Source organism: Dromiciops gliroides, chromosome 6, assembly GCF_019393635.1.
Source record: "Dromiciops gliroides isolate mDroGli1 chromosome 6, mDroGli1.pri, whole genome shotgun sequence".
NCBI lineage: Eukaryota > Metazoa > Chordata > Mammalia > Microbiotheria > Microbiotheriidae > Dromiciops > Dromiciops gliroides.
Window position 1 is genome coordinate 13670258 of NC_057866.1, and position 15909 is coordinate 13686166.

A 15909-nucleotide genomic window follows, 5' to 3' on the forward strand; every position below is an offset into this window, starting at 1 on the left:
AGAATGGGCTGCCTCCCCTGTGGGTCCCTGGCTTCCCAGGCGTGGAGACTGGATGACCTCAGAGATCCCGTGTGATGCTGAGGGCTGTGATCCCAGGGCCCAGGATGGTTTGGGAAAGCCGCCTGACCCTTGCTTAGCCCGATGGGCCTCTGTATGAATGTGCATCTGGGCCCCAAGGTTAAGTAAGCCGCCTCAGGTTAGGGAGCTGGGCCGCATCTCCATGATGCAAGGCTGGCCCTCCGCGCATCATCCGCGGAGCCAAATCACTCTCTTTTGCTGCAGAAGGGAAGCAGCCCCTTCCCAAGGACCGCTGCCCCCTCCCACTGCAGACACGGCCTGTCCGGATCCTTCCTTAAGGCTGCTTTGTATTCAGTGATAGCCGACGTGTCCCAACCACGAGTCACACCCCACAGCATCCTGTGGGTGAGCGTCTTCTGTGGGCCACAGCTGCCATCACCAGAGGGAGGAGACTGGTCTTTGCCCATCCGGGCTCCCCTCAGGCTCTGTTTGGTCCATCAACCACATAGCAACAAAATGGTACCATTGTGGGGCACTGGAGACACCCCAGCGTCTCTGCCCGCTGGGCCTGTATAGCTGATGTGGCAGCCTCCTCTTCCTGGTCAGGCCAGGACTTAGCCAAAGTCACCCTTGATGAGAAGATCAGAGGACTGGGCTTGTGTAAAGAGTTAATTGTTATTCCCAAACCACACGATGCTCCACTCGCTGCTTGTAGCCGTTGCCATGGCGCTGGCACCTCAGTCATCACCCCTCGCCGACGCCTACATGGGCCTGGCAAAATTATGATTGGAAGCCCGGTGAGGGCAGTCATGGGACCGTCAGAGCGGCCAGCCAATTGGCTGGGGGCTGTGTGTGGTCTGCCTGGGGTCTGCCTGGGGTCTGCCTGTGGTCTGCTGGGAAGCAGGGAGTTTTTCCAGCATTCTAGCTTGAAGCTGGAAGGTGACAGGACGCTGCTGTGTGGTCTCAGCTGATTCCTGGGCGGTGGTGTTGTTCAGGTTGTATTACTTCCCTTTCCCCATTTTATTTCCTTTCCCTTGATCCTACTGATCCTGTTTGTGTTTTTTAAAATTCATTCTTGTTAAATAAATCCTGCTCTGTTTGGAGGGAAGCTGCCGCTCTCCTTCCTTGCCCCAGTATTGCGGTGAGCCACCTGGCTAACACTCCCCAATGAAAAATTGGTCCCTGCACTTGTATGTGACTCTTGGCCTACAAGGTGGTAGAGCTTGAGAGACTTCTGGTCCTCCCTACTCTGTCTGAGACACGGCAGCTTCTTCGGCCATTCGTGGAGCTGCAAACGGGTTCTGTCTGCCCTAGAGCAGAGGTGTGCCCGCTGGCATTCTCGCCTGCATTGGGTATGTGCTCTGAAGGGTAGAAACCCCAGGGTTCCGTGTTCAAATTTGACAATTTTCATCTCAGTCACAGCTGTCAAGGGGCTGACCGTCTGCAGATGAGCAGATGGGATTCATCTCCACCTCTGGCTCAGGCTTTGAGCAACCAGTGGGCATAGCAGAGAAGGAAGGAACCACCACATTGCACCAAATTTGCTGCAGCTTGGACATGATTTATTGGGCTTTGCCCTCTGCCAGTTTGCTGACAGAAAGGCTTACAAAAGAGAGATCCTTGAAAACCCATTAACCCTGACAGGAACAGAGAAAGTCTCACTGCTGAGATCTGGAGGGGCTGGGGTCCTGCCAGGCTCTGCTCCACCCTCCCTGGAAGGAGAAGGGATGATGGGAGCAGAGCCTGCCGGGCTTGGAACGGGAATCGGCCCTGGTGTCAAGGCCAGAAGGACAAGGCGGAGGAACTGTTCAAAGCTGCAGAACCACTTCCCCGGACCGGGGATGGCCTGCCTCATTCTGGGCGTAAAATCAGGGCTTCCTGCATGATTGGAGGGGACGAGGACTTCTGGGGCAGCTGAGAAATTTGGGGCTTGGGGAAGATTATTTGATTGCTTATATTGCAGCATAATCGATTTCCTTTGTAATCTCCTATTTTAGGCGTTTAGAACATGATTGTGCAAAGGGGTCCTTTCCACAGGCTGGCCAGAGGCCATCATACAAAATGGCACGGGAGGCAGAGAGGAGGACGTAGGCCCCTGGGCAACTGCACAGCAATGGCCACGGTGCTGGGGTCAGAGACAGGCGGTCACACACCCTGGCCCTGTAACGTTTCCAGGATAGCCCGGAGCACGGCAGCAGCTGCCACGGCCCCCGGGTCCGGCTGCTCCAGCTTGGCTGAGCTGATGTAACTGGCTCTGCCGGCCCCAGCCTCCATCTTTTTGGTAGCTTCTGCGGCGGCCTCGGCGCTCTGCAGGAGAAGGCACGGGGGATCAGGGTGGGGCTTAGCCTCCCTGCCCCGCCCCTGCCTGAGTCTGGGGGAGGCAGAGCAGCTCTGCCGGTATCCCCGAAGCCTGGGTAGCCCTGCCAGGGAGGAGCACGTGGGCCTGGTAGATGGCTCTGCGTGCTGGGTCACTACACGGCCCACACTCGGTTCTGACCAGCAGTGGGGGGGGGGGTTCTGTTCTTCATCTCCCTAGACTCAGGCCTGACCACTGTGTTCCCAGGAAGCTTCCATGGCTCCCTGTCACCTCTAGAACCGACCGCATCTCTTCTCTCGGTGTCTTTGCCCAGCTTGCCTCCCTCCTCACCTCCACACCTCACAATCCCTCACCGGCTTCCTCTTCAAGGCTGAGCTCCTGAGCCAACCCCGGAGGGAAGCCCAGGATGACCCCCAGACCTCAGTGCTGGCTCCTTCCCGCTCATGCTGTCCTGTCCATGCTCACCCGCAGACACCCTCCCCACACAGACACGTTAGAACGTGCCACGGCATCAAAGGGTTAGGGATGTAGAGAGAACGGGAAAGGCCCTGGAATCCATTTTACAGTTGAGGAAACTGAGGCCCAGAGAGGTTCTGTGACTTGCCCAGGGTCACACAGCTTAGGTCCTGGAGGGCAGGGGACTCTCCCTGTAGCCTCGGGGCCAGCTAAGCGCTTGGGCCTAGCCTCAGGGGAGCTCTCTGCACGCTCCCCATGGGCCAGCCTGCCCAGCCTCCCCATCCCAAGGCCAGCCACTCACCTTGACAGCTTTGCTCAGCACCTGCAGCAGGTTGGCCCCCGGGGTCTTTAGGGCACGGAGCTCTTGGCCTGCAGCCCACAGCGAGTCCAGCTGCCGAGACAAGGGAGAGCAACACTGAGCGTGTGCCTGAGGCAGACAGGAGACCATAGGGAATTGGGGGGCTCCAAAGGGAACGAGGCAGAGGCAGCGGAGCAGGGGGGTGCACGTACCATGGTCCTGTCCCCAGGAGCAGCTTTGCCGTACCTGTCAGGGAAAGCGGAAGGAGCCTCAGTGAGCCAGGGCCGCCGGGCCTCCTGGCCTCCCAGCACTTCCCAAGTTAGAAGGGAGAGAGATCATATCTGTGGGAATGGGGGCGACGCCGGTCGTGAGAAGGGGACTCACCGCTGCATGGCCTCCAGGCCTGCATCCATGGCGGCAGTCCAGGCCGGCAGGTCGGCCGTGGTCTTGAGGGGCTGGGCAGCCGCAGTCAGGAAGAGGCCGTAAAGCTGAGGACCAGAATGGAGGCCAGGAAGGCTGTGACCACTCAGCCTCTGCCTGGGGGTCTGCGGTACTGGTGTCCCTTGGCCACCCAGCATCCTCCCCTTGGCCTCCCTGGCACCTCCCTGTGCTGCCTGGCTCCCGGCTCCCCTGACTGGGACCCTGGCTTCCTAGCACTCACCGCCCCCGATGACCCTCCCATCTTCTCCAGCAGGAGCCTGGACAGGCTGGAAAGCAGCTGGTCAGGGCGGCTGGGAGGCGGGCCCTCCTTCAGCCAATCCTGGATCGCTGGAGAGGCAAAGAGCGGTTCTGAGTGAGCAGGTGGCAGGAGGGGGAGCGCAGGTGCCCCAGACCCCAGTGTTCCCTAGGCCAAGCTCAAGGAAGCAGGGGCTGGGCGGGTAAGGAGCAAAGGCAGGAGCTGGGGGAGCTGGGGGAGGCCCACGGTCCTTCATCCCCTCCCCAGCCCTTCCCTGGCAGTGACCTTTGGCAGCTCGGCTATGAGTCGTTCCACAGTCGCCATCCCCGGCGGCTCGGTCCAGAGCATTCAGATGTTCCTCCAGGCCCAGGAGGGTGGTGCACACTCGCTGCAGGATGGTGGCCACCCTCTGGGAGGCAGCACCTGGCAAAGAGAGGCCAGCAGGAAGGGGGCTGGGATGGGCCAAACCCGGGGCCGAGCGGTCCCTCTCCCATCCCCCCACCAGGTGGGCAGGTACCTCCGGCTGCCTTTGGCTCGGTGCCCTCTGGCTTCTCTGCGGGGGCTGCTCGGCTCCGTGCGCGGCCCGTCACGGGCACTCTGGCTACATGGGGCCAGGCAGAAGCTGAGGTTTCGGCATCTGGAAATGAAAAGGAGACAGGCTCAGCCCTGGCCCAGCCACATGGCTCAGCTTCCCACGAGCAAGGGAAGGTTCCCGGCCTCCTCACCCCACAGTAAGAGGATGCAGGGCTTGGGAGAGAAGCCGGAAGATCTGAGCATCCCAACCCCAGCTTCTCCCGGGGGCAAATACAACAGGAAGGAAGAGCTAGACTGGGAACCTGTGCAGGGGGAGCCAATCCCTCACCTTGCCCTTGGCCTATGAGGAGGAGCAGGTTCCCCCAGCTACCTCTGTCCCCTCAGCCCATGGAGAAAAGACCCTGGCCTTGGGCCCCTCACCTATCAGTTTAAGGAGGGCATCATCTACCAGCAGAAGAGTCAGGGAGATGCCAGCCATTTCCAAGGCCGACATAAAGGTGCCCACCAGGGCACGGGCAATCTTCACCCCACGGGCCTCTAGAATCCAGAGCAGAAGGCAGCCGTGAAGAAGGAGGGTACGAGGGAGAAAAAGGACGGAGGGGCGATGGGCAGAGCTCGAGAGAGCCCCCACCTACCTCCCACCTTCCCCGGGCCCCTCTCTACCGTCTCCTGCCCATTCATCTCGGCAGAGGGATGGCGCTCTGAGGGACTCAGGTGGGCGCATCCCCCCTCAACTGGGGACTCACCGAGGCAGCGGACTGCCGCGTCAGCCATGATGCCCAGCTCCAAGAAGGACAAGCCGCCCAGGTTATTGACGACCAACACCACCGAAGAGCCTGTGGGCATCACAGCAGGGGGCGAGCAGCCCCCGGCCAAGCAATCAGTCAGCGTCTCCTGGACATTTGTTAATTAAGCACATGCTCTGTGCCAGGCAGGGAGGGTAGGAGGCAAAGAGGACCACGGTCCCTCCTTCAGAGGAGCTCCCGGTCTAAGGGCGGCCACGAGGACATGTGAGAATATGTGCCCCGTGCGTCTGAAGGGAGCGATTACGCGGGTGATGACGGCAACAACAGGCTCATCAAGGGCCTCCCAGACACCGTCCCATCCTCACTTTACCCAGAGGAGTTAGAGACGGGCGCGGCTTCGTGCCCAAGGAGGGGAGTGAGCTCTGGGACTCTGTAAGGTGCAGGCAGAGGTGTAGAGGCCACAGATGAGGAGCCAGGCTGGCTGAGCATGTGAGCGAGAGGAACGTCCAGCCGGGCTGGGGAGATAGGCTGGTGCCAGGCTGTGTGGATCCCTAAAGCCATTCACAGGAAGCTCCTACAGTTAGAGGCCGTGAGGAGGCTGCTGCATGGTCTGGGGCAGGGGGATAAGGGGCAGCGCCAACACTGGTGCCAAGGGTGGGATACATGCTGAGGAAATGGGGGGGGGTCTGACAACTGGCTGGAGACACGGGGGAGGGGGACAGGGAGGCTCCAGGGACAGTGGAAGAAGTGGGGTGCCTCTGACAAAACCAGACACCAGAGCCCCCTGACACAGAGGAGACAAGACAGGCCTGGACAACTCACCGGACTTGACTGGCACGTGGGACTCATTGGAGGGGTTGGTCATGTGGTCAATCATGGTCTTCACTACCTCATCAGCAGTGGCCATCTGTGCACGAGAGACGGGGGAGAGTGAGGGGGCTGGGTTGAGGCCTTGTTCTGGAGCCAGGTGAGCTGTGAGCGAACGTGCCCCCACCTACCTTCAGCCGACGGACACCAGCCTCCCCGTGGATCCCTAGGAAAGAAAACATCATGGCATGGGGAACAGCCAAGCCACAGCACCCAGCCTGCAGACACCCCGGGACTGGGGTCTGCCCAATGGGACAGGGAGGCCATAAGGCCAAGGCCCAAAGCTGCTGGGGGTGCAGGCCGCACATCCTTACCCAGGCCCAGCTCCATCTCATCCACAGGAAGCTGGAAGGTAGGTTTGGAGCCGGGGACGCTGCAGGAGGACAAGCTGGCCCCCAGGGTGCCTAGGAGGGAAGAGGGCAGGACATGTTGCTACCAGCTGGGAGGGCATGCAGCTGTCCCCAGAGCAGGAGCTTAACCAGCGAGCTGCTGAGTCATTTGGGGGAGCCTGCTGGGGCCACTGCCTGGGGGTGAGACCTTGCCTCAGGGAAAGACCCAGCCCAAGGATCTCCACACTGGGCACCAGGGGTGAGCTGGGACCTCCTAGAATGCCAGCCTGAGAGCAGGAGACCTCCAGAGCCTTCAGCTGCTCACCAGAGATACCGAGCATGCCTTGCACACCCTCAAGCTTTTGTACCCTCCCTCCAGAAAGGTCCTGTTCCCACCATAATGCTTCTTTTACTCCAGGGGATGAGGAGTCCCCCCACCCAGGCTCCACTCACCGATGTGACTGCCACCCCTCCCAGCACCCACCCATCCCCCCCACGCCAGCACTCACCCATCCTCCTCAGGCCAGCACCCACCCATCCCCCCACGCCAGCACCCACCCATCCCCCCCACGCCAGCACCCACTCATTCCACCCCCCCAGGCCAGCACCCACCCATCCTCCCCAGGCCAGCACCCACTCATTCCCCCCAGGCCAGCACCCACCCTCCCCCCACACCAGCACTCACCTATGCCCCCCACGCCAGCACCCATCCATCCCCCCCATGCCAGCACCCACCCATGCCCCCCAGCACTCACCCATGGCTGCAGCAGCCGCACTCACTCTCCGAACGATTTCCTCGAGCCCCACACCAGCCTCAGCCAGAGCACCAGCCACCTGTGCCAATAAGGGGCAAGAGATGCCACAGTCTGGGGGCTGAGGGCAGGGTGAACAGGGGGGATGGCAAGGGGGAAAGGCACGACGGCCTCCTCCCTCTGGGTCACCGTCACGGCCAATGGCCCGATCCAAGTGGGGGCAGAGTGGAGTGTGAGGAGAGGTCCAGGTCCGGGTGCAGACCTGGGTCCTAACCCTGGCTCTTCTACTTACTACCTTGGTGACCCTGGGCAAGTCATTTCCCTCTCTGGACCTTTTTTCTCATTTAGCTGACCTGGGAGGTAGCTTCAGGCTCTAAGGCTAGGATCTTCTTGTCAATCCTGGCAGAGGTGAAGCAGTGCACCCCACTTCAGCTAGCCAGAGCCCAGGGGGTGAGGAGGCCAAAGGGAAAGGAGGAAGCAGTCCTGGGTTCTAGTCCTCCCCACCCCCCAAGGTAGATCTGTCTGGTGGGCAGGACCACAGCAGGAGTCCTAGGCTCCTTCTTAATTCACCAAGGCGCTGGGTGCCAGGGCAACAAGACAAACAGACCCTTCCCCCCTCCCAAGTAGTGCTGCAAGCTCCTGTGCCCCCCCACCAACCTTGTGGATGAGCACTGTGCCACAGAGGCCCCGCCGGCCCGCCTTCTTCAGGCTGGTGAAGGCACTGTCGTCACCAATGACAACCATCTCCACCGCGATGCCCTCGGCACGCGCCTGCTCCCTGGCCAGCCCAAAGTTCAGTCGGTCCCCGGTGTAATTCTTCACGATGAGCAGCGTCCCCGCTGCAGAAGCCGAGGAGAAGGTCAGGGAGAGCTCAGCCCCCAGTCCTCCCGCCCTCCCGTCCCAGACCCACAGCCATACCTGTGCCCGCCTGAGCCACGGCCCGTATCGCAGCCAGGATGCTGCCCACCGCGGGGGAGGTGAACACCGCACCAGCAATGACCCCAGTCAGCATCCCTTTGCCTATGAAACCTGGGGGGAAAGGCGAGGGTGGGGGCCATGCCCTGCAGACTTCTCCTCCCTCTGGCCCTGACCCCATGTGTTTTCGGCAGTTCTGCCTGGTGCTCTGGGGAGTCCAGATGATGAAGAATGGTGACTGCCCTCAAAGGGCTGACCGTATTGTTGGGAAGACAAGACTGGCACATTTGTTTTGGGTTTTTTTTTGCGAGGCAGTGGGGCTTAAGTGACTTGCCCAAGGTCACACAGCTAGTAAGTGTCAAGTGTCTGAGGCCAGATTTGAACTCAGGAACTCCTGAATCCAGAGCCGGTGCTTTATCCACTGCGCCACCTAGCTGCCCAAGACTGGCACATTTGAAACAGCTTCAGGAAGGACACAGAACAGGCTCCACTACAGACTAGCCCTGGGAGCCTCTGCTGAGACCCCTGCAGGATGGGAGCCTCAGGGGGGTATGGGGGGGTTCTGGAGGACCAAGCTCTTCCTGGAGAGATTTGTTACGGGCCCAGAACTCCCAGGACCAACCTGCGGCACATGCTACACTAAGGGAACGGGATACTACTGTGCTCTAAGAAACACGGAGGGTCACTGTGTCCAAGAAACCTCAGAAGACCTGTATGAACCGATGCAGAGGGAAGAGAGAACAACGCAGCAGCAACAGTGTTGTAAGGACCAACGGCTTTGAGGGATTTAAGACATCGGATCAATACCTGACCACGAATGGCTCCAGAGGCCTGAGGACGAAGGGTGCTCCCATCTCCAGGCAGATGACGGACCCAGGCAGATGTGAGACATTTGACATTTTTGGACACAGCCAATATGGGGACATGTTTTTCCAGATGATGCTTATTTGTGGCAGGTGGGTTTTTTCTCCCCAATGTGGGGAGAGAGGGTAGAAGGGAGAAGAAAGAGCATTTTAAGTGAAGAGGAGGGCGTAAAGAAGACTCAGAGGCGGCAGATGTTTTCATGAGACAACGAAGATGCTGGTTCTCTTTCCCTCAGCCCCAGCATCCCCCTCCACCTCATCTCCAAGCCCTCCCCCGGAGCTCACCTGCATGGGCAGGCTCGTGGCCAGAGCCGCCACCCGACAGCAGGGCCACGCGCCCCTTCAGGCTCTCCAGGTCAGAGCGCAGGGCCACTCGGTGTCCTTGCAAAATCTGGAGGTCAGGGTTACAGGCCACCAGCCCGGCCAGGGCATCATCGGCACAGCCTGTCACAGAATTCACCAGCTTCTTGGAGGACTGTTGGGAGAGAAAGTGAGGGGTGGGAGAAAGTGCTATCCTCAAAGGAAGCGTTTGCCCTTCAGCTTACCCATGTGGTCTTTTAGGCCCTTTCCCTCTAGGACAAGAGACCAACTCCCAAGCCTAGGACAAGCTAGGACAGGCTAGGACAGGCTAGGACAAGTTAGGACAGGCTAGGACAGGCTAGGACAGGCTAGGACAGGCTAGGACAGCCTAGGACAGGCTAGGACAAGCTAGGACAGGCTAGGACAGCCTAGGACAGGCTAGGACAGGCTAGGACAGCCTAGGACAGGCTAGGACAGGCTAGGACAGGCTAGGACAGGCTAGGACAGCCTAGGACAGCCTAGGACAGGCTAGGACAGGCTAGGACAGGCTAGGACAGGCTAGGACAAGTTAGGACAGGCTAGGACAGGCTAGGACAGCCTAGGACAGGCTAAGACAGGCTAGGACAGCCTAGGACAGCCTAGGACAGCCTAGGACAGCCTAGGACAAGTTAGGACAGGCTAGGGCAGCCTAGGGCAGCCTAGGACATCGAGTGCAGCCCTTGGAGTCCTGGCCCAATTCAGTCCTGGGTGACAATCTCTTCCATTCAGTTTCCTCACCGCTAAAATGGAAATGATAATAACACCTACTTCACAGGACTGGGAGGATCAAATGACATCTTGCATGTGAAGTGCTTTGGAACCTTATCATTAGCCCGGCATTCAAGGCTCTGCTCAATCTGACTGGGTCCCCCTCTTCAGCCTTCTTTCAGCTCTTTCCCAATCTCCTCCCTCTGCACTCACAGGCCATTCTCCAGGCCTGGAAGTCTTCCTAGAGAGCCGGGCTGCTTTATTTTATCTCTGCATCTCCAGACCTAGTCCTGAGCCAAGGAGTCTTCCTCCTCCTCCTTCAAGGCCAGGCTCAGCCAATCAACAAGCGTTTGTGAAGAATATCCAGTACTGGGCTTAATTTGGGGGTGGGGGGTGGGGGGATACCAAGCCCTCAAGGAGCTCTCAGGGGAGACAGCAGAGGTTGGAGCAGGATGTCCAAAAGATGAGACATCGGAATGGAAAGAGAAGGCTTTTAGAGGCAAAGCAAACATTCCCTCTCCCTAGAAACTCAGAACAGCTCAACTGAATAGGAAAAGGCCCCGGAGACAACCAGCCCAGCTCCAGAATACCAAGTGCATCCATACTTTTGTCCCAGACTCCCCTCTAAATATATAGAGAGATGTGGCTATTCTGCCATTTCAGTCATGTCTGACGACTCTCTGTGACCCCATCTGGGGTTTTCTTGACAAAGATCCTCAAGTGGTTTGCCATTTCCTTCTCTAGCTCACTTTATAGAAGAGGAAACTGAGGCCCACAGGGTGAAGTGACTTATCCAGGGTCACACAACTAAGAAGTGTCCGAGGCTGGATTTGAACTCAGGAAGATGAGTTCACTCTCTCCACTGCCACCTACATGACACTAGGCAGAAGTAGGAGAAGTAGAATTGACTGGATTCACATGAGACTAATCACATTTAGAAAAGATAGAGTGGCCTACTTAGGGAAGAGGGTTTTGAGCCAGGAGATTGTGAATATGCAGGAGAGGCAAGATGTCTCCCATTCTCTGCCTGTAGGTGGCAAACACAAGGCTGAAGTGCTGAGGGACCCAAAGGGCAGTGGCTTCTGTGAATCCTAAACTAAAGGCCTGTCCCTTGCTTGAGCCCTCCGGCTGACAGGCGCACCGTAACACTCCCAAATGACAAAAGGCCAGGACAGTCCAGCCCAGCCAGTGGCTAAAGCTGGAAAAGACTGCAGGCTCATCAAGGAGGGAGCCAGGGGCCTCAAAACCCAGCTGCGATCTGGTCCAGACTCGTCCAGAGAGATCAGCTCTATGGGCTCCATGAGCCTCATTGGCTCCTCCTGAGCAGGAGCGGAGCTCTCTGGCCATGTCTGACCTGTGCTAGCAGTGGACTGGTCCCTGCAACTAAGACACCTCACCCTATGAGGGTCACTTGTCTTACCCATGCCCTCTCCAGCAGTACTGTCAAACATAAACAGCTCTCCAGGGCTCATAGCGACTCAGAAAACTACAAATCAGCATTATCTATGTTATATCATATTTTCATTTATTTTGTTAAACATTTTCCACTTACATCTTAATCTGGCTCTAGACACACTCAGGTCTCTCTGTTCTTGAGAAACAAAGGATGGGGCAGCTAGGTGGCGTAGTGTATGAAGCACTGGCCTTGGATTCAAGAGGACCTGAGTTCAAATCTGGCCTCAGACCCTTGACACTTACTAGCTGTGTGACCCTGGGCAAGTCACTTAACTCTCAAAGAGAGAAACAAAGGACATGGAGCCCCAGCTTTTGTGGAGTTCCCTTTACTTCACCTCTCTAGAATCAGCCAGGTCCAGGCCTCCTCTAGCAATTCTTGGGCCTGGGGCAGACACTAAGACACCAGGCTCCAGGGGGAAATACCCCCAATATTGCTCTGCAGCAGCGGGGAGACGGAGACGGAGACCCTGAGACACTCAAGGGCACTTTCACCAAGGGGAAGAGCCTAGGGTGGGGTCGGGCAGAGTCCACCTGGGCTGCAGAGATTTGAGCTCATTCTTCTTGCTAATTGGGTGCTAAGCTCAAGGTTCTTAGCTGCTAAAGAAGAACAAGTGTTGTCAACACCCTCTCAATCTCTACGCCCTGGGACAAAGTTCTAGCCGCCCCACACTAGTTACCCCTGGAGCCTGAGCATGCCCGGCTCGTACTAAACCATCTCCTCGGCTTCCCATCGCCTCTGGAGCCAGACGCTCTCCTCACCTCGGCTTCTCCTCCCCAGATTTACTTTACGTGACTCCCAGGTAACGATGCTGCCTGATCCTCTACCGATGCTCCGGCCAAATGGTCTATGGACCAGTCACCTCCTGACCGGGACATTCACAGATCACAGACTGAGAGCCAGGAGGGATCCCCTCCTTTTCCATATGAAGAGCCCGTGGCCGGAGAAACGAAAAGGCTCATTTCAGGGCCAGGGTTCCAGGGCAGGTGCCCCTGTGACGCTGCTTGTCGCCCGAGGCACCTGAGCTGCAGGCTCAGTCTGGAGGGGAGGAACAGGGAAGTGGCCGGACGCAACAGGACGGGCAGAGGGAAGGCACTGATCTCAAGCAGGTGGCGCCTGCTCGGTTCATGGAGAGCCTTCGAGGGAGCCTGAGAGAGGAGTGCCCGTGGTAGCAGGCACCATGCCCACAGCAGCCAGCTCTGAAGGTGACATTTTACAAATGAGGAAATGAAGGCCCAGAGAGGTCACAGAGCTGGGGTGTCTCCTGCCTCCTCCCACCATCAAGGTGACCACTCGGCCAGGCCGTACCCCACTCTCCCCCATTGTCCTCCAATTACTTGTAGTCACTCGCATTCCCCACCCCAATAGAGTGGTCTGGTTTAGTGTCTGGCATGCAGCAAAGTTTTGAAAATGAGCAGGAGGGGGGCGGCTAGGTGGTGCAGTGGGTAGAGCACCGGTCCTGGAGTCAGGAGGACCTGAGTTCAAATCCGGCCTCAGACACTTGACACTTAACTAGCTGTGTGACCCTGGGCAAGTCACTTAACCTCCATTGCCCCGCCAAAAAATAAAAAACAAATGAGGAGCATTGGGGAGAACTGGCCATGATGGCTAGAAGCCTTGGGCGTGTAGAGGCAGCCAGGACCGAGCCTGACTGTCCAGCTCAGGGTCAATGGCTTGGCTTGAATTCTGAGCTCCGCACAGCCCACCACTCATGACTCCAGGGCCTGGGGGGTCGGCATCCAGCCTGCTCAGGGCTGTGCTCTGCTGTTGGGCTCAGCTCTGGGGCCCCCTCCTCCCCTCGATGGTGGGCCTGCTCACTCAGATCAGCCAAGAATGTGACCCAAACTAGCCTTGCACCAAAATCTCACAGCCCCTTGGAAGTCTCTGGATGGCCCAGTGCTGGGTTTGAGACCAGCTAGTCAACACATGTTTATGAAGCACCTATCCTGTGCCAGGCAGTGTGCCAAGTGCGGGGGGGGGGGGGTACATAAAGAGACAAAAGACAGTCCCTGCCCTCACGGAGCTCATGGGCTAATGGGGAGAGATAAGAGGGAGGCACAAACAAGCTGCAGACAGGATAAATGGGAAATAACTAGAATTTAAGAGGAGTGGGGAAGGGTCTCCTGTAGAAGATGGCAGTTTAAGTCCCCTTGAAATGACAGAGGACCCCCTGCCTGGGAGCCCACAGAACTGAACCTAAGGGGCCCTGTGGAGGAAGGAGATGGAGAGGGGCCGACTTCTGTTGGCAGGGACGCTCTGCCCAATGCCACGAGGCTTGCCACAGCCCCTGCCTTCAAAGCCCACGTGGGAAACGGGGCTTCGCAGTCACCCCGGGGAAGCCAGCTGGCTCTCTGCTCTGTGGTTCCAGCAGCTCCCACTCTTAGCTGGACCGGCTGCCAGGCCGGGCACCACCAGCCCCTCTCTGAACTGGAGCTCTCTTCTCCCTCCTCAGGCCCGAAGAACTCACCATTGTGGGCAGGATTGCCAGGAACACGCAGAATGCACAGAGTTCTCAACCAAGGAGTGCCTCTGGGGCTATTCTGGCCAGTCCACCTGGGACTCTGCTGAGCTGAAGGGGGAAAGGCCACTCCAGCCCTAGGAGAGAGAGTGAGTGGGTGTATGTGAGGTCGGGGCAGTATTTGGAGACTCGGTCGCAAGGGGGCCGGCCTATTAAGGGGCTGAGCTACGCCAAGCCCAGCGGCACCCTCAGGAGCTCTGTGCCCGCTGCGATCTTGCTCCCACCTGAGACTTCGATCTAAGTCCAAATTCTAGCACGTGGCCCAATGATGGAGTGGGGAAGGCAGAGGGGGAGAAAGGCCAAAGTCCACACATGCCCCAAATCCACTCCCTCTGCAGCAGGAAAACTTATGTGGGGCACACATCCAACCTTGGGGAGCAGGCTTGCCTCAGAATGCTCCAGGCAGGGGCAGCCCATGTGGTCTGGGCGGGCTCCCAGGACGGTCAGCACGGATACCTGCTAGTGACCCCCTGGGGCCCAGTGGGAACAGAGCAAACAACCTTGATTTGGGCTCCCAGCAGAAGCTGTTTCTGGATCCTCAAGTTGGGGAAATGAGATAGAGCAGGCAGTGCAGTGCAGTGGAAAGAGTCCGGGACTTGGGTTTGAATCCTGACTGTTAATTACTAGCTATGAGACCTTGAACATGTCACTTAATAAACCCTTTGGGCCAGAGTTTACCCATCTGTACAAGAAAGGGGTAGGGATGGTGACTTCAGAGGACTGGTGGTGAAACATGCTGCCCTCCTCTTGAGAGATGTGGTGGACTATGGGTGCAGAATGAGGCACATGCTGTGTGAGAGCATATTAAATTATCCTTTTTAGTTCAAATGAAAATAGTATTTTTCCCAGTCTAAGTTCCTTTCTCCTCTAGGAAAATGAAGTGAAAATACAAAGGCTGAGGTGCCAGGACTTGAATCAGGGGTGGAAATCACCCCTGACTCTGCCTCCCGAGGTGAAAGGATTGGGGGGGCAGCATCCTAGGGGTGTCCAAGGGTTAAGATAGTGAATGGTTTGCCCCGAATTGCCCTGGGGCCCAGTGAGGGGGGTGCCCCAGCTAGGGAAGGCTTGGACAACCTGGTTGGCTCCTAGAATTCGGGGGACCCCCGGCTTTTCTCCCCCCCCTTCAGGTGTGGCCCACGTGCTCTGGGTTGGTTTGGCTGAAATGGGTCCTGGTTCTGGGGGGCGTCCTGGGGTGAGGAGGGGGCGCTAGACTGAACCCCAATCTCTTCTAGGTCTACATTCTGTGCGGTGGCAAGAACTTCCCGGTGGTATTCCTCCCCTTCCCGGGCTCGGTCCGGCACATTTCCGGGACAGTTGGGGGCTTTTGCCCCAAACTCTCGCCGGTCTTGGAGTGAGCTCATTGCAACGTCCCAGCCACAGCGACACTGATCCAAACTCTGCCCTATTACAGAGAGGGAAACTGAGTCCAGCAAAGGCCGAGTCACGTGGCGCTAAGCGCCAAGGCCAGGACAGGCCTCTGGCCCCAGATCCAGTGGCTTGGTTCTGACTGAACGTTTTCGGTCTCTCAGGTCACGCAGGAGGCTCGGCATACAGCAGGTGCTTAATAAATGCCGGCGGACCCTCGGGCTGGTGAGCGTGACCCGAGCACGCCTCAGGCTCCGCTCAGAAAAGGGATGCGGGGCCCAGGTCGGCTGGTCCCGAGGAGGAAACTGAGGCCCGGAGAGTGGGAGGAGCTTCCCCAAGGTCAGCCGGTGCCCGGAGGGGCAGAGCGGCCGGAAGACAAGGCAGAGGGAGTAGGATCTGCAGCACGGCAGCAGCTGGGGGAGGAGCCGGGAATGCCCTGGGGGCGGGGCGTGGGGGAGGCCTCGGCTCCTTATTGGGGGACTGCGGCGCAGGGGGCGGGCTCAGAACGCGGGGCGCGAGCTCCGGGGTAGGGTGGGATCTGAGGGGGAACTGGCGTTAGCGCTCTCGGCTTCTCCCCCCGCCCTGGGCGCGAGCTCACCTGCCGCCTTTCGCTCGGCGCGTGCTCCGCTCCTGACGTGCCGAGAAGGGGCGGGTAGAGCGTCCTTCCATCCGGGGCTCGGCGGAAGGGGGCGGGGCCATGGGGGCGGGGCCTGCGGCCCGCCCGCATCCTCAGGCTGGGAAAGCGAGCTGAGCCC

The 15909-nt window shown here is 58.6% G+C and overlaps 1 protein-coding gene across 1 annotated transcript; it reads right to left on the reverse strand.

The window, feature by feature from the left end:
- Nucleotides 1-1558: 1558 nt before the first annotated feature.
- TKFC (triokinase and FMN cyclase) lies at nt 1559-15818 on the reverse strand. Its single transcript, XM_043971456.1, has 18 exons — nt 15753-15818; nt 13739-13866; nt 9057-9246; nt 7912-8022; nt 7651-7832; nt 6997-7075; nt 6227-6316; nt 6044-6078; nt 5868-5952; nt 5046-5135; nt 4720-4836; nt 4283-4402; nt 4051-4188; nt 3751-3857; nt 3474-3577; nt 3302-3335; nt 3093-3182; nt 1559-2325 (listed from the first exon to the last, which is right to left on the reverse strand). The coding sequence occupies exons 2-18, from the start codon at nt 13739-13741 to the stop codon at nt 2164-2166; spliced, it is 1737 nt and encodes a 578-aa protein (XP_043827391.1). The 5' UTR covers nt 13742-13866; nt 15753-15818; the 3' UTR covers nt 1559-2163.
- Nucleotides 15819-15909: the final 91 nt, after the last annotated feature.

Bases quoted from the DNA above. Each gene is read 5' to 3' on its own strand.
- TKFC (XM_043971456.1), bottom strand. The intron at 8,023-9,056 runs GTGAGCTCCGGG...CTTTCCCCCCAG, and splicing joins CCACGAGCCTGCCCATGCAG to GTTTCATAGGCAAAGGGATG. The intron at 6,317-6,996 runs GTGAGTGCTGGG...CTTCCCTCCTAG, and splicing joins TGCGGCTGCTGCAGCCATGG to GCACCCTGGGGGCCAGCTTG.